The sequence below is a fragment of the Medicago sativa genome, chromosome 6 (assembly GCF_051527215.1).
Source record: "Medicago sativa cultivar Bolivia chromosome 6, Bolivia_mono, whole genome shotgun sequence".
Classification (NCBI taxonomy): Eukaryota; Viridiplantae; Streptophyta; class Magnoliopsida; order Fabales; family Fabaceae; genus Medicago; species Medicago sativa.
The window spans coordinates 34,473,828-34,500,554 of record NC_140754.1 but is presented as its reverse complement, the minus strand read 5'-3'; the positions used below and the strand labels follow the sequence as shown (position 1 = coordinate 34,500,554).

The 26,727-nt window shown below is 33.7% G+C and overlaps 2 protein-coding genes across 3 annotated transcripts; both read left to right on the top strand.

Moving 5' to 3' along the window:
- Positions 1-2,302: 2,302 nt before the first annotated feature.
- On the top strand, positions 2,303-6,515 carry LOC146914736 (uncharacterized). Of its 2 annotated transcripts, none has more exons than XM_085717490.1 (6): positions 2,303-3,292; positions 4,251-4,529; positions 4,660-4,708; positions 5,280-5,544; positions 5,819-5,897; positions 6,104-6,515. In XM_085717490.1, exons 1-6 carry the CDS (start codon positions 2,963-2,965, stop codon positions 6,278-6,280), a joined length of 1,179 nt encoding a protein of 392 aa, XP_085573616.1. In that variant the 5' UTR covers positions 2,303-2,962; the 3' UTR covers positions 6,281-6,515. The 2 variants fall into 2 exon arrangements, with proteins under 2 accessions (XP_085573616.1, XP_085573615.1); XM_085717489.1 differs by having other exon boundaries at positions 2,305-3,292; positions 5,268-5,544.
- Positions 6,516-11,492: 4,977 nt separating this feature from the next.
- LOC146914735 (uncharacterized) lies at positions 11,493-14,241 on the top strand. Its single transcript, XM_085721126.1, has 4 exons — positions 11,493-12,128; positions 12,835-13,113; positions 13,249-13,297; positions 13,777-14,241. The coding sequence occupies exons 1-4, from the start codon at positions 11,772-11,774 to the stop codon at positions 13,977-13,979; spliced, it is 888 nt and encodes a 295-aa protein (XP_085577252.1). The 5' UTR covers positions 11,493-11,771; the 3' UTR covers positions 13,980-14,241.
- Positions 14,242-26,727: the final 12,486 nt, after the last annotated feature.

Genomic DNA, 26,727 nt, shown 5'->3' with positions numbered 1-26,727 from the left:
CATCTTAGATTTTCCTTTAAGTATTTTGATTAGGTTGTTTAGCATTATTATGACTACTTGGACCATCAATTTCATAATTAATCACTTCGCCTTGTCCCAAGATTCGTGCTTGGGGGGACACCGTCCTCCAGAAGGGCTGAAAGAGCCCAATGCGAGTCCCTCTAACGGCGCCGCCTCAAAGAGCTTTTAGAAGTGCATGAAACGCTCAAAATGCAACTTAGGGTCCAAGTTACTTGCGACCTAAGTCACGAAAAACCAAGCCCAATAAAGGTTATAAATAACCCCCTCGAAAGCATTCCCAAGGCATGACCAAAACAGTTACTAAACCCTAGTTTTTGATATTGTACTCACTGCAACTACACTACTAAAGAATATTTGGCATTTAGGCTTTGAGTGTTTTATGTATATGTATTTTGTGGACTTTGAATTTTGAGTCATTTATGATTATATGCAATTTATAACATATACATAACATTATTTTTGTTTTGGTCGAATCCTCGATTTTGATTGCGATTTTAGGATTTACGATTTTGCTATCTCATATTGATTTCTTATGTAAAAGAGAAAGTTTAAAGGAAGAAAGATTAAGATGAAGAAGGTATGAGGAGAAAGGGATTGAAGAAGGAAGAGGAATGGAGAAGAAAGAGGGAGTTAATGGATGGACTAAGAATTATCACTACCATATATATATATATATATATAGGGTTATGTTACAAGCCACCCTTTGGTGGTGTCTTTTATCAAGTCACACCTTAAGGTGTGATTTTCACTTTTTAGTTATAACTTTGATAAAAGACACCTTCCTAAAAGTAAGTTGGTGTCTTTTCGCAAATGCTCATAGAGTAACTTGATAAAAGACACCTTCATAAAAGGTGTCTTCTATCATAACCCATATATATATATATATATATATATATATATATATATATATATATATATATATATATATATATATATATATATTATATATATATATATAAAATTCAAAATTCGAAAGCTGAAATCTTGTATTAAATATAATGGAAACTTGGAAGACATGCTTTTAATTAATCATCCTCTAAGAGCATCTACGATGGAGATATCCATTTTTAGATATTTAAATGAGTTCCACGTGTACACATCACTTATTTATAATTTTTTAATAATAGTACCTAATATGCACTCAATCCCTCCAACCCAATATTTCATAAATTTTTTGGAAATGATACCCATTAAACAACTATCAATAACTCTATATCATTACATTTTTATTTTTTAATATTAAAAATATGTGCGGTCCAATTAAGATTGAAGTCTTAAGCGCGTCTTTGGGTCTTATAAGCATGCAACAAAAGTTATCCCCAATAGAGATACCTAATAAACACCAAGGTCTTCAACAAGGTTTTCTATTTTGGGTACGTATCAGTCTTTTTATATATGGGAAGAGACAAGTATAACCAATTATGTTGTATATATTCTTAATATATATATGTATGTATGTATATATATATATATATATGTGTATATATATATATGTATATATATATATATATATATATATATATATATATATATATATATATATATATATATATATATATATATATATATATATGGTTAAGATCAAATAACATCAAGATGTCAAATTAAAATATGACACCAAATCTCATCCATTCAATTTATTTAATCTAAAGACTTAAAACAATCACTAGAACAATTAAAGTGATCAAATATTTGTTCCCGTGAGCTTAGTTCAGTTGATAAGGGATAATGCATATTTTATGCAGGGGCCGTGGTTCGAACCCCGGACAACCCACTTATTCACCTTTAAGGTGAATTTCTCTAGTCGCTTGATAAAAAAATAAGTGCTCAAATATTTTTTGATTTGTTTTGCTATATCTTTCCTTTAATGGTGTATTTTGCACTCAACTCTCAATTTATTTTCTCACATATGCCCTTCATTTCAATTTCAAAATACTCATGTATTTCTCTTGCGTCCATCATCACTTATGGTATTTTTTTGCCATTGTTTCTTTTATATCGCATGATTTTCTCAATTTATGTATAGTTATAAGTGTCAGAATCTCAATCCAGTTCTTTACATTGAATGCAAACCGATGGATAGTGAAATTAAATTGAGTGATAAATACATTTCAACAAATTTATCCGAAAAACTTGTGTTATTCAAAAAGAACATTAGCATTGTTGCAAATAAAGTTCCTACAAAATATCAATTTAAAAAATTAAGAAGAGTGGTAGCAATAGATAAATGTGATCAAGGAAGAGTATTTTGAAAATGAAACAAAGGACATATATGAGAAAAAATTCAAAAGAAATAAAAAAGAAATGAAAAAATTGTAAAAGCTCATAAAATTCATCAATTTGCCATCATATTCATCCCTTCAACTTCATATTCACCGTCTATTATCTTAAAAAAACCCATAAACACTTACACATCTACCTCCTCCCTCCCCATCAAATCAACACAACCCATAGATCACAACGCAATTACCTCTCGCACTCTGCGTGTTCATATTCATCCTTTTTCACCCAAATCGAAAACCAAATTCGTTATTCCAAAATCAACACAACCCATAAAATCACAACACAACCCTTTATTCCCAAATTGAGAAACCAAATCGAGAGACAAGTGGGATCCGTTCTTCACCCAAATCATCATCGTTCCAAACAAAATCATCATAGTTCCTTCCTTATTCTTCATCCATATCAAATGATTTCATTTATCACTCATTGATTGGCTTATACATGTGACATCTGAGGTGCCACGTGGGTGTTGACTGGTCAAAATTAGCCACTGACAAAAGGGGTAAAGTTAGGGTAGGGGTTGGATTGTTGTTTTTCTATAGGGGCAAAATCGCTATTTTCACAAAGTTAGGAGACAAAGTGTGTTTTTTTTTTTTGGTTACCAAAAAAAAAAAAAAGAGGTGTGTCTTTTATCGCTCCCTTCTACACCAAGGTTGAAATGGCGACGTTTCACGGACAGAAGCAGAGTTACGTGACGGAGTTTCGAAACTACGAAGACGGTGCTTGGTACACTGTCACGGTTACGTTGCAAGAAAAGGAAACACTCCGAGTTAGTTACGAAGAATTCACAGATGGAGATGATAATTTGTTCCAACCGTTGTCTTTTGATTCGTTGGAAAAGCTTCATGAGTTTGAGAAACGATTCCGGCCTCTTTCCATTCAAGCTCAGGATCACGAGTGTCATCAGCTCGTTCACGGTGTTAGGGTTTGTGCCTCTCTGCGTTCCAACTCTGATGACCTTCGCTTCTATGATGCTGTTGTTGATAGGGTTCGTTCCTTCGTCATTTTCTCACTTTTTTAAAACGCTGTTTTGAGTTTCTTAATGGCTTTCAACGCTGTTTTATTAATACAATCTCCTCTTCTCTTTATTTCATGAACCATAGTTTTGTGAACTCAAAAAAAAAAAAAAAAAATTTGATTTGTGGTTGGGGGAATAAAGTTTAATATTAAACCTAGCTTTAGAAAATCCAGAAGCATTCCATATCAAAAACGTTTTGTATTGCCATTCTTTGGGTAGGGTTAGGACTCAATCATATTATTCAATTTCATTCATGCATCGATGGTTTTGTATGTAAATGCATCTATTAATGGGTAGATCCATGTAAAGATATTTTATGCATTAAGTTTATTACTCCCTCCGTTTCAAAATGAGTGTCACTTTAGCCAAAAAAATTTGTTTCAAAATGAATGTCGCTTTACATTTCCAATACAACTTCAATTTTTTTCTTCCAATTTTACCCTCTCAAACTTTTCTCTCACACAATTTTCAATGCAACTTTAAGTTTGTCTTTTTTCTAATAAAGTAAGGACAGTTTAGTAAAAGCGTTATATCCAATGATTATTTCATTCCATTTCTTAATCTGTGTGCCAAAGCCTAAAGCGACACTCATTTTGAAACGGAGGGAGTATTAAACTTAACTTTGGAAAACCTAGATGCATTCCTTGTTAGGGATTTGGATGCTATTATCTACTATGGATCCGGCTCCTTTAAAGTGTGCAACTCACTTTAGACCGTAAAATGGACAATATCAATTGTTAATTAAATGGGTAGAAGCAGCGTCTAGGATCATAACAAATCATGAGTTTGTTTCTCACTTTACACTTCACTCACTTTAGAGGATCCTTGCCCATCTGTGATAACTGTTGTAGAAGCAGCATCTCGGATCAGGAATTGAAGTTTTAGTAAATTTTACTTTGAATCAGTGTTTGATTGTGAATGTTTATAGGTGGAAAAACACAATCATTCTCGGGAAAAAGACGCAAAGTGCCTGTGTACCTTTATCCTGTCCTGGTTACAAGGGCCAAACGAGGGGAAGTTGTCTGCAGCAGGAATCGGTGACATTTGCATTGTGCAGCCGATAAGAGAGCACGTTCCAGCCGTGGCTTCGTTCGTGGAGATTTCAAGGAGGAGAATAGAATCGCAATCTGGACTAGAATTGGTAGCACACTGCAACAAAGGAACAAAAACTAAGAGCAAAATGGGATTTTTCGAAAGAATGGAAAAGGTGAGTAGTGTATGATTCTTTATATTCGCAAAGTCCTTTCCAGTAGTTTTTTTGTTGAGAAATTTGTATTAATAATAGTATAAGAGTTTTGGATATTTTTTTGTTTTTGACATCATATATTCCTCTCCAGGGAAAACAACGCGCCAAACGATCTGTGTTGGGTTCCTCTTCTCCTGAAGGTTTGTTTCTATCATTCTATGTAATAGTAGAGGTTAATTCTAAAATTTGATTCAACTCATTGGGTTTTTCTTCAGAAATATTTTATGGTTTTATGATATTTGTGTTTTATGGTTCTCTTCATATGATTTCCCTCGTGACTCTAATAGGACCTTGGTAGCCATGGTTGTTAAAATGATTTACTGCCAAATTAGTAGGATTGCATTCAAGTGTAACTTGACATTGATACTATAAAGGCGATAACTATCTGTATTCTATTTTAAGAGACATTTCACGTACATCTCGGTTCAAAATTATTACGTGTTTAATTTATAGATACATTCCTTCTGGTAGAATTTTTGAATTTGGGAACCTGTCTTGTCAATTATTCTCTAACCTTATACATGTTATATAAACAGTTTCAGACCTTGTTTGCTCTCTCCAGCATGCTCTACACTTGTTTATCATATTCGTCAACTTTGGATTTCATTCAGTGTGCAATTGTTTATATTTTTGCGATAAAGTTCTATAATATAAATCTTCAAAACTTTTCCTCAGTTTTTCATATTTTTTTTTATTTAGTCTGCCTTGTAGAAAGCATGGAAGATAAAGAGTTGGAAGGAAAAGGAAATGTGTGTATGATATTGATCGGGAATGTCGATAAAGAACTATGTCCATCAACAGTTGTGGAGTTCTTATACAAACATACCCAAGTATCAGCAAGTATCTTCATTTTTCCAAGTTTATCGTTCGAGATATATACTAGGGGTGCGATTATGTCGAATACTGAACAAGATTTCCAAAAGCTTTGTGACTTTTTGACAGATCAAAACTACATCATCACATCCTCAACTGGCAGGTAGTATAGTTCTTAAACATTGATATATGTGTTATGAATTTTACCGAATAGCATACTTTGGTTTAACCGTGAAAGTGAATGCTTCATTCGTCGACTTAAGTGATTATTTTAACAAGGCTTCCAGGTTGTTTTCGTGGTAATTATTTTTGTAATTTAACCCACAATACTTTGAAAAATCTTATGAATCCGCACGCCTAGGCAAGAGAGTTCTGTATATGTTATCTATGATTGTTTTTATTTGCCATTTAAAACCTCTTTACTGTCTTTTTTTCAGGCCATGGGTGTTGATTGAAAAACAAGTAGGTCTCAAAAATATCAAAGCATCAATAGGAACATTGTTTCCTAAATCCGATGTAAGTTTATACACATTTTTTCAATTTAATGGCAATCTTTTCGATGTGGGAATTCACCTCATAAACCTCTTTTCGAATGAAGAATAATTTAATGGCACGGTAGTAAAGCATGGACGATGGTCATGACTATAGGATCATCAGATAAATCAATTTTACGCTAACACCTCTACTGAAGAGAATGCATTCCTTTAAACATTGTTTTTCAGAATGCATCACAGGAAGGAAAGAATAAAACAAGCAACAATTTGAAGATTGTAAATTCAGGAACTCAAGAATTCAAGATAGCAAGTGCTAAGAGAGTTTTGTTTACAGAATTTGCTGATCATCAAGTGCGACTGCACAAGAAGCTTGCAATTTTGGAGGGAAGTATATCTGAAATCTGAAACTAGTTTTTTCAGTGAGCTTGTTTAATAGTTAACAACATGTCCTTTAAGCTTTAGAGGACAAAATAAGTAGATTCTAATTTACCTTTGATAAGAATCCATGTAGTTTCTTTCAATCGTGACTATTATTTTTCATCTTAAGCATGCGTTGAAACTGAAAGCATAACAAAGTAATGAGTTTTTTGTAAACATGTTATTGGTGTAAGATACCTTATGACTAATCTGTTTTGGATAACTTGATTGGCTGGGTTTAGGGCCAGTTTGTTATAGTTTTTTTTTTTTTAAAAATATATTTATGTACTGTAATATGTTTTTGTTATATTTTTTTAAGAAAGAAATTTTAAGGAAAGTTTCAAATGAAAAATTTGTTTGAATAGCTTATCTTAAAATATTATTTTAAGTATTTCATCATTTTATTATAATTATTTTTGGATACTAAAATTTCGAAAAAAATCTCTAAAAAAAAAGTATTTCAAATAGCTTTTCATAAAAATTATTTTTGAAAGATGTCATTTTAAAAAAATATGTGATTTTTACTATGTTAAATCTCAAACAATTAATATTTAAGTTAGTGAATGTCTCTTTAAAAAATAAAGTTAATAAATGTCAATATCTCTTTTTTAACTTATACCAAATGTGTTTGAAATAATTTCTTGGTGAAGGGAGGTGGGGAGGATTCGGGATGGGGTTGGCGGTGAAGAGGGAGGATGGTTTGAGGAGTGTGTCTCAAGGATGGTGGGTGATGGGGTGGACACATTTTTTTGGTATGATAGGTGGATTGGTGGGGTTTCTCAAAGTGCGTTTTCGTCAGTTGTTTGACTTAGCTGAGAACAAATCCATTACGGTGGCTAATTTGGTTTTTTTAGGTTGGGAAGAGGGGGAGAGGCGTGGAAGTGGCAGCGTCGGTTGCGGGCGTGGGAGGAAGGGTAATTAGAGGAGTGTAGAACATTACCTCATGATGTTTCTTTACAGACTAATTGATCAGATCAGTGGTTATGGCTTCCTGACTTTCAGGGGGATATTCAGTTCGAGGTTTGTATCACTTGTTAACAGCTAAGGAGGCTCCCCTTATGGCAACAGAGTTAATTTGACATAATGAGGTTCCTTTGAAGGTCTGAGTTTTTGCGCGGAGGTTGCTTCACGATAGATTGCCAACAAAATCAAATTTGGTGTCTAGAGGCGTCATTTATTTCTTCAGAAGCTTGCTTGTGTGTCTCCGGCTGTGTGCATGTCGAAATGGCTCAACACTTATTATTATCGTGCACTACCTTTGCTACTCTATGGAAGTTAGTGCGGGACTGGATTGACTTTTCGGGGGTGGACTCTCAGATTATTGCCGATTATTTCTTGCAATTTGCACATTTGACAGGTAGTGGAAAAGCTCGATGCTCGTTTCTACAACTTATATGGCTTCTTTGTGTCTGGGTTGTGTGGAATGAACGTAAATAATTCTGAAACCCCCATTCCCTTCCCTGGTTGTAGGATAAGGTTAAATATATGTCCTTAGGGTGACTGAAAGCTAAGAAAGCCACTTTTGTGTTTGGTACTCATAGGTGGTGGTCGAGCCCTATAACTTGTTTGGGCATCAGCTAATTGTTTTTGTTTTACGGTTTGACATTGTGTATCTTTAGTGGTCTTTTTGACACGTCTTGTGCTAATGGGATTGCTCTGTTTGTGGCTATATAATCCATTTTTGCTTGTTAAAAAAAAACTTTTATTGTTGAGTAAATCTCCAAAAACTTCATTTTTAAAAATACAAAGAAAAATTCATTTAATAAATCTAAAACAAACGGCCCGAAGTTTTCTAGTGAATAACCATTATAATGATTTCTTTTATTTATTTATTTATCTATACTATATCTATACTATATATAAAGAAAACTACCCCCTTTTAGCACACTTTTGGGTAGGATTTTTCTTTCCAAAAATACCCTTAATTTTTAATTTTAATTTTAAATACAAATAACACATGTAACAAATAGATAATAAATAATAATAAATTGAATTTAAGGAGAAAACTTACACACAATTCCTTATGACTGTTCTTATCGTAAGCCAATTATAAAATAACACGTGGATTACTAACCCATGTCACTAGTCGTACCCGTTAACCCTCTTTTACCTCCGTTAACCACAGATCAAACTCACAAAAAACTAGCACAAAACAAAAACTCATGTTACTTTTTTATCAGCCGATTTTATGTTGTACATCTGTGTTGTTCCCCTCAATACAACCGACAAAGATTGCCAAGTATTTTTATATCCCTTCCACAAAAAATATTATTTCCATATTATTTTATTACTTCCACAAAAAACAGTATTTCCATATTATTTTATTAATATAAGTTACTCTTCCTTAGCCTTTAATCGATCGTAACAAAAGTGAGCAAAAAATAATGGTAAAGATTGGACTTTAAATCCTTTAAAAAAAGATTCATAACAAACGTGAGAAAAAAATAATGTTAAAGATTGGACTTTAAATCCTCTAAAAAAAGATTAGGACTCAAAATATTTTAGAAAAATATTTGTTAGTATTATATTAAATATTAATTATCAATCAGTTTCCAGGAGAAGAACATTTGTTGTCATTTGACAAGGTTGAAGGGGATACTCATAACTTATATCAACAAGAATTCCTAAACTCAATTGCTCAAGGAAGTATTCCACCACATATTTTAAAGGTAAAAAAGGTCCACCTTTGATGTTATTGCAAAACATAAACCCTAGATATGGCCTGTGTAATGGGACACGATTGTTATGTCATGGTTTCTTTAAAGAATATGTTGTATGTGGAAATCCTAACAGGAAGCAATGCTGGAAAAAGAGCATTCTTGCCCAGAATTAAATTAAAAACAAATGTGAGTCCAAGACTTCTCTTTGTGTTTAGTAGAAAACAGTTTCCCGTTAGACTAAGTTTTTCTATTACCGTAAATAAGTCACAAGGGCAGATCATTCCCAATGTTGGAATCGATCTTCCACGACATGTTTTCAGCCATGGTTAATTATATGTAGCTTTATCAAGAGGAGTTTCTCAAAATTCAACAAAAGTTCTCATTAAAGAAGGGAAAATAGAAAGAGAAGATGGAGACTTTAAGAAAAATGTAGATTTTAAAGATATTCTTTTATCGTAATCATAGCAATGTTTCTCTTACATAACATGTTATTTATACATTTATGTTATGATGTTACTAATTACTATTAGAATAAACAATAAATGATCATTATTTTATCTTAATTTTATATGCAAGCAAACTAAAATATGTCGAGTTCAAAAATATTTTTGTTAAGGCGTCGTGGAGTCATTTCTTTGGATTCTCAACTGTGTGCTTCAGGTTGCAGTCAAATAGAATCAGCAGACCATTTAATTATTCGTTGTCCTATTTTTGGTTCTCTTTGGCAACACGTTAGAAATTGGCTTGGTGTGTATTTTGTGGATCCCCAATGTGTTCTGGATCATTGTCAACAATTCAGGTTTTCTACAGGTGGGTATTATCCCCGCCGTTCATTCCTTCACATGATTTGACTTTGTTGTATCTGGGTCATATGGAATGAAAGGAATCAAAGGCTGTTTTCTACAAAGTTAAATCAATTGTTCAGCTATTGGAAAAGGTAAAAGTCACTTCTCTTACTTGGTTGAAAGCTAAGAATGTTTGCTTTACTTTTTGTTACTATATGTGGTGGCAGCAACCCCTTGTTTGTTTGGGGATTGGCTGACCGTTTCCACCATTTTGTTGTATCAGGATTGGTTTTTGTAACTTTGTTCTGCTTCTTTTAGCACTCATTGTGCTAGAGAGTAGAATTCTTTGTTAATATATCTCATTTTGGCTTGTTCAAAAAAAAAAATTTGTAAAAATTTGTTATATGCCGTGACAATATTTTTTTTATAAATCAATATATCAATACTTTCCATTAATATTTAAAAATTTAAAAATTTAAATCAAAATTATACAAACAAACATAATAAAATAATCACATGCGTTACCGCAATAGAAAAAGCGGACAGACGGACACGATAGTGTCCGTCTTTCCGCTGGTGTTTGAGGGAAGAAAGAGGTTTTTTGTTTGTTGAATATGATTGTTAGTATTGAATTAATATTATTTTATTTTATATATAGCCGCTGACAATAAAAAAAACAAATTTAGATGTTGTAGTTGAAGTTATTAATTCTTATTCATCATCGATTAGCACTCTTGAAGTTATTAACGTAGTTATTAACGTAGATGAATACTTTGCAAATAAATCAAATTGGAATCCTCCCTTGGAAAATGATTGGACCTTTCCAATTGTAATATGTGTTAAGTATATGATCATGTTCTTTTGAATTACGTTAATTGAACTTAATAACTAATTCCTCATTCTTTCAAAAAAAAAAAAAAAAAACTAATTCCTCATCTCTTGAAAAAAAAAAAAAAACTAATTCCTTATTTGAGAATCTCACAAAAATCAACAAATTAAGCAACATGAAAGAAGGTCCAAGTTCAAATAGCTCGCAATAGTCAAAGTTCCATAGTGAAGTCAAAGAAGATTAATATGTTACTATATGTTTTTGAATAGATACTTTTTTTGAGAAGTTTTTTTTTTTGAGAGAAAAAAAAAAAACTTCTCAAAAAAAGCATCTATTGAAAAATATATAGTAACAAAGAGATGCTTTTTGTGACTTTATAGTTTATACATGTGAATATATTTGTAAAAAAGATAAATTAGTGTCACACTCAAAAATTCATCTCCGAGAACTCATATGTTTACGTATGCATTGTTGGAACAGATTCAAACCTCATTTCCTCGTCATTCTAATTTTCTACATGAGAATAATCAAAATTGCCTAACTTTCATTCTCTCTTTTTATTATGAAGTAGAGAAAATATATATTATTCATAACACAACTACACAAAAGATTATGTATTCGAATTTTTTTTTATGCGGGCTAACAGGCTACCCGCGGCCGATTCGAGCTAGTCCTAACGGGTACCGGAATTTTTAGGGGGATAAAAAGCCCTATAAAAATTCGGGCTCAATATTTAAAGCTCAAGCCCTGTAATTAATTGGGCTAAACGGGCCAACCCATTTTGACAGCTCTAAACACAACTACCTCTCGCACTCTGTGTGTTCATATCCATCCTTACTCATCGAAATTTAAAACCAAATCCTTCACTCCCAAATCGACACAACCCATAAAATCACAAAACAACATCACATAACACAATCCTTTATTCCCAAATCGAAAAACCAAATCGTGAGACGAGGGATCCGTTCCTCACCCAAATCATCACCGTTCCAAAAAATTCATCATCTTCCTTCCTTATTCTTCATTTGAATCAATCGATTTCATTTATCACTAATTAACTGACTTTATAATTTTCTTTTTAAGTGTGTAGGGTGACACATAGGTGTTGACCGGTCCAAATTGGCCATTTGCAAAAAGGGTAAAGTTAAGGAACTCGATTTTTTTTTATAGGGGCCAAAGTTGCTCCCTTCTACACCAAAGTTGAAATGGCGACGCCGACGAAGAAAGTAACGAGTTTAGCCGATCACGAACAGAAGCAGAATTACATGACGGAGTTTCGAAACTACGAAGACGGCGCTTGGTATACTGTCACGGTTACGCTGCAAGAAAAGGAAACACTCCGAGTTAGTTACGAAGAATTCAGCGATGGATACGATAATTTTTTCGAACCATCGTTTATAAATTCATTGGAAAAGCTACATGAGTTTGAGAATCGTTTCCGGCCTCTTTCCATTCAAGCTCAGGATCACGAGTGTCATAAGCTCGTTCACGGTGTTAGGGTTTGCGCCTCGCTGCGTTCCAACTCTGCTGACCTTAGCTTCTATGACGCTGTTGTTGATAGGGTTCGTTCCTTTGTCATTTTCTCACTTTTTTAAAACACTGTTTTGAGTTTTTTTAGGGCTTTGAACGCTGTTTTATTAATACAATTTCCTCTTCTATTTATTTCATGAACCATATTTTGTGTAAATACTTGCATCAATTGATTTGTGGTTGGGGGGATAAAGTTTAATATTAAACCTAGCTTTAGATAATCCAGAAGCATTCCATATCAAAGCTTTGTATTGCCATTCTTTGGTTTGATGAGTTAGGACTCAATCATATTATTCATGATCATTCATGCATCAATGTTTTCGTAAGTAAATGCATGTATTAATGGGTAGATCCATATAAAGATATTTTATGCATTTAGTTTATTATTATTAATGGGTAGAAAACCTAGATGCATTCCTTGCTAGGGCATTGGATGCTATTATCTGCTATGGATCCGGCTCCTTTGAAGTCAGCACCTCACTAAAATTGACAATATCAGTTGTTAATTAAAAAATTAAAGGTAGACATTGTAGGTACGTCATAACAAATCATGAGTTTGTTATAATAATAACCCTTGATTTTCTCACTATACACTTCACTTACTTTAGAGGATCCTTGCCCATCTGATAACTGTTGTAGAAGCAGCATCTAGGATCAGGAATTGAAGTTTTAGATATGAGTTGGTTCTTTTTTAGTAAATTTTACTTTGAATCTGTGTGATTGTGAATGTTTTTATAGGTGGAAGAACACAATCATTCTCGGGAAAAAGACGCAAAGTGCCTGTGTACCTTTATCCTGTCCTGGTTACAAGGGCCAAACGAGGGGAAGTTGTCTGCGGCAGAAATCGCTGACATTTGCATTGTGCAGCCGATAAGAGAGCATGTTCCATCCGTGGCTTCGTTCTTGGAGATTTCAAGGAGGAGATTAGAATCGCAATCTGTACAAGAATTGGTGGCGCACTGCACTAAAGTAACAAAAACTAAGACCAAAATTGGATTTTTCGAAAGAATGGAAAAGGTGAGTAGTGTATGTATTTTTCTATTCGCAAAGTACTTTCCATTAGTTTTTTTGTTGAGAAATTTGTATTAAATCTAATAGTATAAGATTTTTGGATGTTTTTTTTTGTGTTTGACATCAAATATTCCTCTTCAGGGAAAACAACGCGCCAAACGATCTGTGTTGGGTTCCTCTTCTCCGGAAGGTTTGTTTCTACTTTCTATCATTCTATGTAATAGTAGATTTATATTATTTTAGTATTTGTTTACTATACCTGTAGAGTCAATGAGCATAAAGAATTTAGTAACTTTATATATGTTCCTACATAAAAGGCGATAACTATCTGTATTCTATTTCAAGAGATATTTTACCTAAATCTCGGTTCAAAATTACTACATGTTTTATAGACACACAATCCATCCGGTTGAACTTGCGAATTTGGGAACCTTATACATATTCATATAAACAGATTTCAGACCTTGTTTTCTCTCCAGCACGGTCTACACTTGTTTATCATATTCATCAACTTTGGATTTCATTGAGTGTCCAGTTGTTTATATTTTTACGATAATGTCCTATAATATAAATCTTCAAAAGTAATGTGTGTATATTTTTACGATAATGTTCTATAAAATAATCTTTTTCCACGGTTTTTCATTTTTTTGATTTTGTCTGCGTTTGTAGAAAGCATGGAAGATAAAGAGTTGGAAGGAAAAAGAAATGTGTGTATGATATTGATCGGGAATGTCGATAAAGAATTATGCCCATCAACAGCTGCGGAGTTCTTATACAAACATACCCAAGTATCAGCTAGTATCTTCATTTTTCCAAGTTTATTTTTCAGAATGCAATGCATGAAGGAAAGAATAAAACAAGCAACACTTTGAGGATTGTAAATTCAGGAACTGAAGAATTCAAGATAGCAAGTGATAAGAGGGATTACTTCACGGAATTTGCGGATCATCAAGTGCGACTGCACAAGAAGCTTGCATTTCTGGAGGGAAGTGTATCTGAAATCTGAAACTGTTTCATATATAATTTTTTGGGAATTATTACTATAACCTTTCAAACTTGACAATTGTATTTCATCTTAAGCATGCGTTGAAACTGAAAGCATTACAAAGTAATGAGTTTTTTGTAAACATGTTACTATTGTTTTTCCAAATACATTTTTTTCGTAGTGATGAATAACCATTATAATGATTTTTATTTTATTTTATTTTATTTTATTTATTTATGCATGTTTGCGAGGAGAATGAGGTTTTTTGTTTGTTGAATATGATTGTTAGTAATTGACTAATAGTATTGAATTATATTCTTAATTAACAGAAGTTAGTTGAATACTAACAATCATATTCAACAAACCAAAAACTTCTTTCTTCCCTCAAACATTCAATAATCAGGTAGTGCCCTTGTGAGAAACACTTATCTCAAATGTAATGTAGACTTTATGGAACCTTAACTACCTTTTTGTGTGCATGCTTGTAACTTCATGAAATTTGAATTATGTAAAATTATCTGGGTAATTGCCTGCAAATTTGAACGGGTATGGGCGCAAGTACGGTTACCCTAGCGTCCAGGCTCTGATACCATCTTAGAAATCGTGGTTGAGCTTAACACAATCTCACAAAATCGGTTTGGTTTGTGGGCTTGGATGACCCAATAGCAAAAACCTTATAGCAGGTGGTCTAATAGATCTTAGAGAGACGCTGATATCATCTTAAAAATAAAGAAAATATGTATTATTCATATGTAAATCAGTGAATACAATTGTTATTTATACTGATGTTGTACTACAAGGAATTCAAAGGTAGCAGGCAGCAAATCAATGTAATCTAGACTAAGCTTAGTTAATATTGAGTTACTTGGACTCTAAGCTAACACAGTCAACTGTATTGTTTACTTCATTCTTCTCATCATGTAATACTTTTTTTTTACACCATTGAAACAAATTGAAGCCACCATTAGTTTTCATCAGTCAATGATAATGGGAAACCATCTAAAGGTCAAATACACCAATCATAACATGATAACATGTATTTCACCAAAAATTTACTCATTTATCTTTCAATGTCAACTTCCTAAACAATACTCTATTTGTCATCAAAAAAATTTCAAAACATTTTTCAGTAACTCTTAAGGGATATGCTTGCATCGACAAGTTTTTTTTCATCATATTTTAAGGATTTTTAAATACCACCAAAAAACTACGAATTTAAAAGCCCTTCCTATAAAATGTGAATCTTAAACTGGCCCCTGTAACATCTAGAAATAACACTTTTAAGAAAGAATAAAAAAATTGGGGATTTTAGAAATTCAATTAGTTTGATGAGATGCCGATATACTTTATTTTGGTGATGGGCTATGAATCTATTATATGTATATATATAGTCTGGGAGTTACTGTCATTATTTACGTATGAAATCCGTACCCTATCCATATCAACGTGGATAAAGCTACTAAATTATGATTACTACTGAATTATGATTACCATTTGCTACTCATGTTGTATTTGTGTAAAGCTATATACCGTGTAATGTATATACATACATACATGTGCTTTGAGTTACTGCCTTTATATAAAAATATGTTATTCGAATAACAATTACTATTTTGTGATTGAAGTTGATTAATTGATCATATGATTTTGTAAAGCTACTTAATTATAGATGAATTATTTTATAAGATGAGTTATTTTATTAAAATTTACAAAAGTCGAAACATTGAGAGGTAGAGAGGGGCGGTAACCTTACGCTCCGTGTAACACCCCAATTTAGTATTTTTAATTAATTCAGTAATATTGAATAGGTGAAGTTTAATTAATAAGCTAAAATATGCTTTTGATCCCTGCAAATATGGCGAGTATGGGCTTTGGTCCCTGGTAAATTTTTTTTTTGAAATCTATCCCAGCAAAACTTTTTGTTTTTTAAAATAGTCCTTGACCCCCACTTTAATAATGATTTGGCACATTTATGCCTACGTGGCATTCGCTGACTGTGTAAATTTGCACAGTTGGCAGCCACGTGGTAATTATTTTAGTATAATTAATGAAAAACCTTTTTTTAAAAAGAAAAAATATATTTTTGAAATTAAAATAAAACATTAAAAAATACGGAAATTAATTTTTCCAAAATTTTAAAAAAATAAATTGAAATTTATTTTTTTCAAAAAAATTAAATTTTGATTTTCAAAAATTAAATTTTGAATTTATTTTTTTAATTTTTGAAAATTAATTTCCTTATTCTTTTAAACTTTTTTTTTATTTTGAAAAAAATGAAAAAAAAATTTTGTCTTTTTTTTGGTCAAATCTTTTTTGTCTTTCTAATTTTCGGAATTTTTTTTCTTATATTTTTAAAATGTATTTTTAAATTTTTGAAAATAAATAAATTATTTCTAATTTTGAAGATAAATTTCCTATTTTTTTTTAAATTTTAGAAAAATAAGAAAACTTTTTTAAGTTCGAAAAAAAACTGAATATTTTTTTTATTTTGAATTTGTTTTTCTAATTTTCGAAAAATATTTTCTATTTTTTTTGTTTTTAATTTGTAAAATTAAATTCCATATTTTTTATTTAAAAAAATAAACTGATTTATTTTATTAATTTCGTTTTTTCAGTTTTTTTATATCGAAAATTAATTTCCAGATTTTTTATTAATTTCTTTTTTTCAATCTTTTTATTTTTTTCGAAATTATGTTTTTTGTTTTTTAAAAATTGATTTTAAATAATTAAAATGAAATCAGTTACACGTGGCTGCCACATATGCACAATTAAACAGTCAACAAGTGACACCTATGCAAAAATCAGACACATAAGCAAGAAAGTGGGCCCAAAGACCTTTTTAAATAACAAAAAAAAATTGCAAGGATTGATTTCAAAATTTTTTTTTACCAGGGACCAAAATCCAAATTCGCTATATTTGCAGGGACTAAAAACATATTTTAGCCTAATTAATATTATGATTGGTGTTGTTTTGCTTATATATGATGAGTTGTTGTCAAAAAGAGAATAAGATAACAATATTGAGTGAGAAGTCGTTTGAGAAATTAAATGAAACGAAGAGAGAAGTCCAAACAAGATAAATAAGGAGTCAGAGGTGTAGAAAGTAAGATTTAAATAAGTGGGGGAGGGGAGAAGTAAAAGAGTAGCGCGTAGGAAAGGAGGACAACCATAACAAATAGCGAGCCAAGGTATAAATAAGAATAGGCTAAACTACAGTTTTGACCCCCTAAGTTTGCCAATGTTGCGATTTTGACCCCCTAATAAAAAAAATTAAAATTTTGCCCCCTAAGTTTTAGCCCCTTTGCAAAAGTGATCTTTTGGCCAATTTTGACCGGGTCAACGCATAGGTGGCATGCCACGTGTATAATTACTAAATTAAAAAAAATAAAAAATTCCACATAATCATTTTCTAAATTAAATAAATTTAAAAAGAAATTGAAAAAAAATAATAGAAAGGAAAAAAAAAACGTGAGTTCATCTTCAACCATTCAACACCCACAAAATTCATTCAAACCCAGAAAAATCATCAACACTAAAAAATTTTAAACCCTCCTATAACAACTACTGCTACTGTTACAGAGAAGATGAAGTAACAAGCAAAAAAACCAAAAGTTCTTCAATCTTCATCTTCTACAACAACAATATCATCAACAACAACAATCTTAAAAAAGAAAAAAAAAACTCAAAATTAAAGCACTCAAGGAAACAAATCCATAACACATGAAAACTCAAGGAACATGAAGAATTGCAAACGATGAAAACCCAAAACACGAATACAACATAAAAATCGAACACAAAATCCATTTCACAAAGGAGAAAATTGCAGAACTAAAATCCAAAAGTAGGTGGTTCCAATCTTGATGGCATCCATTTCTTGATGACGATGGCTCCAATCTCCCTGACGGAATCTCGAGCAACTTCGATCTCGTTTGTTAAGCCGGTGCTGAATTCTTGTAGATTGCGACAGTAGGTTTCGATTATGGATTTGGATTTGGATTAGGATGCCATGTTTTTGATGAGTCTGCCGAAGTTCCAAGCGTCATCGTTGCCGGAATTGGGTTCTGGTCTACATTGTTGGGTTTAGGTTCAATTCGCATAGGTGGATCTGGGTCGTCGGAGAAAACGAATTTGAAGAAATTCATGAGATAAAAGGAGTAAGGAGAGATTAGAGAGTAAGTGGAGTTAGGGTGTGCAGGTTAATATTGGGTTGGATTGGATTGATATGAAAAGATGAAGAAATGAATTAGGATTTGGGTTTTTTCTTTTAAAAATAATATCTGATTTTTTTCATTTTTTTAATTTCATTTTCATTTATTTAATTTTAAAAATGATTATGTGGATTTTTTATTTTTTTAAAAATCATTAATTACACACGTGGCATGCCACCTATGCGTTGACCCGGTCAAAATTGGCCAAAATGTCACTTTTACAAAGGGGCTAAAACTTAGGGGGCATGTAACACTCATACCAGTATCTAGAAAGTCTAGCACGTGAGTTAAGTTTAGTACTGGATGCATTAAATTATACAACAATAAAATTTCGAATGAATATTATTTACAACAACATGCGTTCGTACAAAGATATACTACTCATCTTTTCTAAAGTATAATAAAATATGTCCTTGAAATCCATCACATCCTGCTGCGGGTACGAACGATCACTTGTTGAAACATCCATTCGGCTACTAGCTTGCCATCCAACCTGTTTATCTGAAACAAATAAGGATTGGGATGAGACATAATGTCTCAGTGAGTTCCCCTAAATCGTAGGCTATAGGAAACCTCAGGGGAAACCTACGGTCACCACGTGTCTACAATACAACCTGATGGTTGATTATACGTGTGTGGTCAGGTTTCCTAGACGATAGTGCACGCTAGACCCGTCATAGGTTCATCTTACTTGTTATAGGCTTCACTTCCTATACGTGTCATGGCGGTCGAGGGGGAAATCTAAGACCGCTTTGCCAAGAATACGCTATACGTATCAAGGCCTAAGCATAACATAATCATGGCACGATTCTAAACCGGACGATCAAGGGAAACCTAAGATCGTCATCGGTATAACATACTTGTCTTGCTATATTACATGTCTTGTACTTGTCTTATAGCATCTAGTGCTCTTGTTCTTGAACATAATCGTGCATGGAATCATTCTTACATAATCATAAACATAACATGCATGGACGTACATAAGTTCATTCATTATTATGTTAGCGTTGAACAAACAATCATTATCTTGATTCATTTTACGGAGAGCCCCGGGTGGAGTAACCCCGAGAACAATCCCATCATGACCGATGTACGTACATCGGACTCCCTCGGTGTCGTGCGGGTCCCTTACGGCTTGAACCGTTCCCCTTGAGTCCAGAACCTCCCGTATCCCCCTGATGTGGATAGCAAGAGACACGAACACCTACGTCTTGTTACTCGGTGACATGCGGGTCCCTTACGGCTTGAATCGTTCTCATTATGAGAACCCCTTGTATCCCCCTGGCGTGGATAGCAAGAGACATGCCACCTACATTAAATTAATCATAGTCTTGTCGTTTATTTAGGTTAAACCTAATCATGCTTACATGTTTACCTCGGAACCTTGATCGATCCGATTAACGGTAAATTCTTACTTATTCATGCTTGTAAATTCTTAATCATGGTGGAGAGATTAATTAATCAAATCACAACCTAACTTGCTTGCTATCTTATCTTTGATCATGTGCGAAGATAATAAACTTCGCGTCTTAACATTCTAGGAATTCTTGCTAACTTGCTAGTTCTCGACTACTATGTCGAGGCTCTAGTTTTTCCCTTGCTTAAGTAATATCTTGCTACCCCGGTTATATCAAATCATACATAACATTCTCTCATGTACCAAGCATCACTAAACATGTTTAATACTTGCTTCATTCATAAGAAAACTCTTTTAGAAAATCATCATATAGGACCTTGGTTTGAGGGGTTTACTTTTATAAAAGACTGCACAAAAAGATTCGGAACGAAAAACACCGAATTTGCCAGAACGAGCAAGCAGTACCAGAAGGCACCACTTGCTCGCCATGGCGAGCAACTTTACTGGGGAGGCGAGTACCTACTCGCCATGGCGAGTAGGAGGCGAGCAGATCATGTGTTCTGCTGCTTCTGCTTGCTGTGGCGAGCAATAGCTCGCCGTGGCGAGTTGTGACAGTCCAGAACCCCTAAAAATGGTATTTTTGACCCAAAAACCTCAAACCAAGTGTCTTTAAGTATTTTGGAACCTATTGGATCATAAAATACCTGTAAAACACTCATATGGCAAGTATTAACACATTTAGTAAGCATGGCAAGAAAAGGGGCAACTAATCATATAACTAAACCCTAGAATTATCATAGTTTTCATATTATTCTTACAAGACATAATCATGATCCCAAAGGGTAGGAACACTAGCTATGGAACTCACCTAAACAAAGCTGCACAAGGTTCTTTAGCTTCCATGCATCACTTCCCTTTCACACCTCAAAACCCTAGCTCTTGATCATTTGTTTTCTTTTGATCATATCACTTCATTCTTGTTGATTTCTTGCAATCTAAGACTCCCTAATCCTTTCTTCCTCATCCATCTTAAAGTTCCTTTCCCAAATCATAGTTTTTACCACCCAAAACCATAATTCTTCATGAACTTCTCTTAAGGAGAAAAAGTGATGAAATCAATCCATTCCAAACTTCGTGTCTCTTCATTGATCAAGGTGAAACCATAACATACACAAACTCAAGCTTCCTCTTTACTAACAAAAAACCCTAGCTTCATGAAGGAGAGGAGAAATAGAGAAATCAAACAAAATCCACACTTCCTTAAGCTTAAGAGATCACAAAGGAACATGGAGTGAAATCTTACCATGAGAGGATGAAGTTTCATGAAAGATTGGTGAAGAGGAGAAGAGAGAGTGGCGTGAGAGAAGAGAGGGAAGGAAGAGAATGTCTTGCCAACACTTAAGAGAGAGAAAGGATAAGGAATAATGGGATATTCCTTGGCCAAAATCATATAAATATCTTTAAAACGTGCAATTACCAAATTGCTCTTGCCTTAAATGTGTTTAATACGACACTGATACTTTATCCGTATTTAGCTGACATCTCATAAGATATTTTCCATTAACTTACTTTTCCATGAATTTAATTCCTCTGGCACGATTAAGGGGTAATATACTGATACTGACAGGCGGGATATTACAGGGCAAAATTTTCATTTTTTTTTATTAGGGGGCCAAAATTGCAACATTGGCAAACTTAGGGGGTCAAAATTGTAGTTTAGCCATAAGAATATTAGGGATTAGAAATCAGTTTTGGTGATAAGAGAAAAGAGAGAAGAGAAGCAGAAGGAGAGAAGCGGAACCCTAGTGCAGCGACATCGAGTCAAACCGAATGTTTCTACGGATTCGAGGTACGCGGGAGAATCTCTTCATCTCTAGGATTTATTTATCTGTTTTTGGGCTTTAGGAATGATTGAGAAGGAGAGATACTAAAAATGTTAGGGTTATTTTTGTGGTTGAAAGATTAAAATTCAAAAACCAAGGTTAGGATAATGGATTTAGAGCCAGTGATGCAATTAGCTAAATGGTGTGAGAAAGTAGTGTTTGGATGATAGGGTAATCTTAGGTAATGTTTCATATCAGTTTCGGATCATAAGGGCTTTGAAAGTGGACATTTTAGGAAACTAAGAAGCATTCACGAAGCTCAAAAACGTAGAACTTGGAAGCATCACAGCGGTGCGCTGCAGTAAGGGCGCCTAACCCCACAACCCGAGCTGGCGCCTCAGATGTCTGTTCCTGACGCCTAACGACCAGTTATGGGTGTTTTTAACCCATTTCTATTCCGAGTTGGGTCTTGGTGTAATCATGAAAGTTAGAGGTATGGATGTTAACTTTCAATTGGCTTTAGTTTGACATCAATCACACATCGACAATGTGACTTATCATCAAAATACCACACATGTGTCAGCACAATCGTGCATCTCTCCTAGCCTTATGAAAATAAACTTTTCTACCACTTTCTCTTCAGAATTTGATTTAGGTTCCTTCATGAAAGATGTAGATATCTATTTTAGCTTTTATTTCCCATTGGTTTGAATCCACTATCACCCCTAGAACTGGAGTTATGATTTAAACACCACGCATGGGTCATGTTGCGTTGTTAATCAGATTTCAGCACAATCCTTCTAGTGGGCTCTTCAACAACTATAAACACAATAGTGATTTTAAGAAAGCCATTAGCGTGTAAAGTAAAAGTAAGGATACCTAAACTACATATATAGATGAGGGAGTGTGTTCGAGTATAAATAGAAGCAGTTGTCGCAAGATAAAAGCAAGTCTAAATATGAACCGAAGATAGTAACCTATGAGAACCTAATGATGTTAATGATGGCCTAGCAATAGGGAGTGAAATAAAATCATAGGAGGAGGGATAAGGGAGAAGTTTAAGATAGACGACTAAGGTAAATATAGGTCCCTCAAATTAGAGATAAGCCTAAAACGGTGAAGTAGTTTAAGTAGTAGAAGGAGAAGTAGAAGATATATAAATGGGTAGTTCACAACAGAGTGATAACCATAAGATTAAGCTATTGGGATATTTTAACGGGTCTAATGTCGCAATTCAATTAAGAGGGTATAAAATATGAAAGGAATAAATTAGTGATAGAGGACGATGATAAGTGGAAATATGAAGTAGGTGTTTTTCGAAGTTAACCATAATCTCTATAAACCAATAACGAGCTTAGGAGTACTGCAAATTGGAGAGTGAGAGGTTCAAGGTAATTAAAGAACTTAAAGAGAATGTTATATAGGAACTTATAAAGTTAAGAAAATGAATAAATAATTTATAAATCGAATTTAAATGATCGTAAACGATGAGAGGGAGGTTAAGACAAAGTGTAAAGGAAGATAGAGAGTTGTATATTAAGTAATGAAAGGTAATAGGAATGATGAGAGTGATGAATGAGACGGGAATTGATTTGAAGAGAGCAAGATGAATAGGAAAGAAACTAAGAGGTAATAGTTATAATGTTTCACGAAAATAATAACAATCGGTATCGAGAGAATAAAACCTTAAACAATAATGAAGTCTTAGTGAGGAAAGTTGCTGACGTTGAAGGTAATGATGATGGTTGGTGTATAGATGATGGCGAATGTGAGAACGAGGTAATAAGATATAAAGTCGCTCCAATGAGGATAATAAGTATGAAAGAGTTAATAACGATGGTGAGGAAGGACCTAGTTGTATAGTAAGGAGACGTTATATGTAATTAAAATGAATATGAGAACATCTTAAGACTAAGAATGAGGAACAAGGTAGGATATTATAGAGAGCCTAGAGTAGATGGGAGAATAGAGTATGTGTGTAAGACGAATAGTAAAATAAAATAGAGGGACATTGCCGTAGAAATGAGTTACACGTAAGGGTTGGATTAATGAAGAGGTAAGGTGATGATATAAACGGTCCACATAGAGTAATGATGGGGAATCCTATAACTGTGACATAGAGTGAAGAGGATCGATGTTATGTGCTTTGTATTTCTATTGGCTGCATTATTGCTAAAACAAATATGCATGTTTGTGTTGTTGGATACTATGTTCCAACATGTTTTAGGCAATTCTGTAAGATGTTGGATATGATGTTCCAACATCCTGGAACGGTTCAGTGTGCCTAGTTTCGTGCCTATTTGTATGCGCGCTTTATCTTTTTAAGGAATCCACGTTCCCATATCTTGCTGACCAAGCAACACGCATATCTGTTCAGAATCAGTTGTGTTATATTCCTAAAGGTGTGAACATATTTTAGGGAATATTTGGATATGTTTAGAAGTTCCTAAAAGTGTTCCTACATATTAGGACTTTCCTTTTTGTCACTGATTATGGTGATGTAGATCAGCTGAACGATCTGCAATTTGTTATGAAGCCCAACAAGGTTATTGAGACCGTATTGCTTCAAGACCAAATTAGGTATTCAAGTCGCCATTCTAAAAGATTAATTTTTTTAGGGTTTTGAGTCGTTTTCTTTGTGTGTCTACTCTTGTATTGTGTTGATGCAAGTTTAGTACTATTTTTTTTATTGTGAGCTTTTTTGTATCACCTTGATACATGTTCATGACTGTTTATTGAGTTGTAACTCGTTGTGCTACACCAAAGCTTTGAAGCAAGGTTGTAGTTTGTGTTTGAAGGTAATTTCACCATTTGTGTGTTTGAATTTCATAATCAAAGGGGTTGTGATTGATTGTAGGATAGTGAGATGTGATCTCAGATCAAGGAGTTCCTAGGTTGAAGTCTAGACAGGTAGGTCCTAGGTCTTAAGTTGTAAACGAGTAGTTTGGTGAGAACTTTAGAATAAGGACTACAATAGTGGATTTCCTTCCCGACTTGGTAGCCCCTAGAGTAGGTGTGTTTGTCACTGAACTGGGTCAACAAACTCACTGTGCCTTTTACCTTCTTGTCTTTTATAATCTTTCTTTTATTTGTTTACTGCATGATGTTAGAACATTAGATCTATGCTTTATGTGTATTTAACGTTGAAACATCGTATAGAATATCTTAAAACAAGTACGCTAGAATTTCAATTGGCATCAGAGCAGGCACCCTACCTGTTTTTAGGGTGAGCTCTAGGGAAGTTTCTTTTTTGCTTGATGGACAAGGAAGGAGGATTTGTTAACATACCACCTCTGTTTGATGGGTTTAACTATAACTGTTGGAAATGACGTATGAGTGCTTTCCTCAAATCTATTGATAGCAGAAATTGGAAAGTAGTTCTAAAAGGCTAGGAACATCTTGTGGCCCTAGACAAAGATGGGAACAAGACATCTATCTTGACACCAGGAGAAGAATGGACAGCCGCTAAAGATGAACTGGCTCTTGGAAATTCTAAAGCATTGAATGCATTCAACGGGGTAGACAAGAACATGTTCAGAATGATCATGCAATGTACAGTTGCCAAGGATGCTTGGGACATTCTCAAAATTGCTCATGAAGGTACAACTAAGGTAAAAAGCGCAAGACTTCAACTGCTTACTACAAAATTTGAGAATCTGAGAACGATGGAGGATGAGAGCATACAAGATTACCACTTGAATATTCTTGATATTGCCAATTCTCTGACTCTCTTCGAGAAAACATCGTTGATGAGAAGCTTGTTAGAAAAATTCTCAGATCCCTACCTAATAGATTTGATATGAAGGTTACTGCTATTGAAGAAGTCCAGGACATCTCCTGTTTGAAAGTAGATGAGCTGATATGATCTCTTCAGAACTTTGAATTAAATATCACTCACAAAACAGGCAAAAATAGCAAAGGTATTGCATTTGCTTCAAATATTGACACTGATGAGATACAAGGAAATCATGTGGATGATGATAGTTTGTCAGAAAGTATCGTGTTATTTGGAAAGCAATTCAGAAGGATCTTGAAACAATTTGATAATAAGCCTAGAACGAATGTTCATAACATTAGGTCCAACATTGACAATAAACATGGGTATGTGAAAAATACAAGAACTGACGAGAAGAACACTCAATCAAAGGGAGTTCAGTGCCATTAATGTGAAGGGTTTGGACACAGAACACAGTGTGCTTCATATCTCAAGAAACAGAAGCAAAGCTTGATTGTTTCATGGTCTGATGTGGATTCAGAAGGAGAAGTGGAAAATGAATATGCAAAAGATGTCACTGCCTTGACTGGAAGATACATGTCTGATACTGAATCATGTGATGAAGATTTGACCTATGAAGAACTGGCTGTCTCATACAAAGATCTATATAGTAAAACTAAAGAAGTTTGTAGGTTACTAGATAAGCAAGAGAAGGTCATCAGTCAATTTTAGACTGAAAGAAGTGATCATCTGAACTCAACAATGAGGTAACTCAATTGAACTCTCAACTTGTGCATTTGAATAAGCAAGTAAAAATGATGACCACATGAACTGATATACTGGAAGAGATCTTAGAAAGTCAAATCAAAGGAAAACCAAATGGTATAGGCTTTGATTCTGAAGGTCAAGGTAAGAAGCAACAAAATAAGAATTTTATTTCTACCTGGAAAGATTTTGGTAAGGTAGAGAAGAAAGAGGTAGTTCAAGATATAAAATTTGTTTCTACTGAAGGAATACAAAATCCCAATATGAACAAATCAATGTTGCACCATCCTGATGAACATCAGTCTAAGAACAAGAAGGTATTAGACCTTGGATTTGTCATTATTTTGTTATTGTGGGAAAAAGGGGTCATATAAGACCATTCTGCTTCGAACTGGATGGATATCCCAATCAATCTAAGTATAAGTTATCTGAATCAGAAGTAAGAAATGTCAAGAAAGATTGGTTATCAAAATCGAACAATGTTGGGTTAATGGTTCACACCTCTCAGAGAGTCTCATCTAGTGAAGACTGGTATTTTGACAATGGTTGTTCCAAACACATGACTAGAGTGAATAGGTTATCTAAAGATGTAAGATCTTGTGATAACAGCTACGTTACCTTTGGTGACGGAGGTAAGGGGAAAATCATGGGTATTGGTAGTTTGGTCAGTGATGAGTTACCAAAGCTTGAGAATGTTTTTTTTTGTTAAAGGACTAGTTTCAAACTTAATTAGCATAAGTCAGTTGTGTGATCACGGGGTGGAAGTT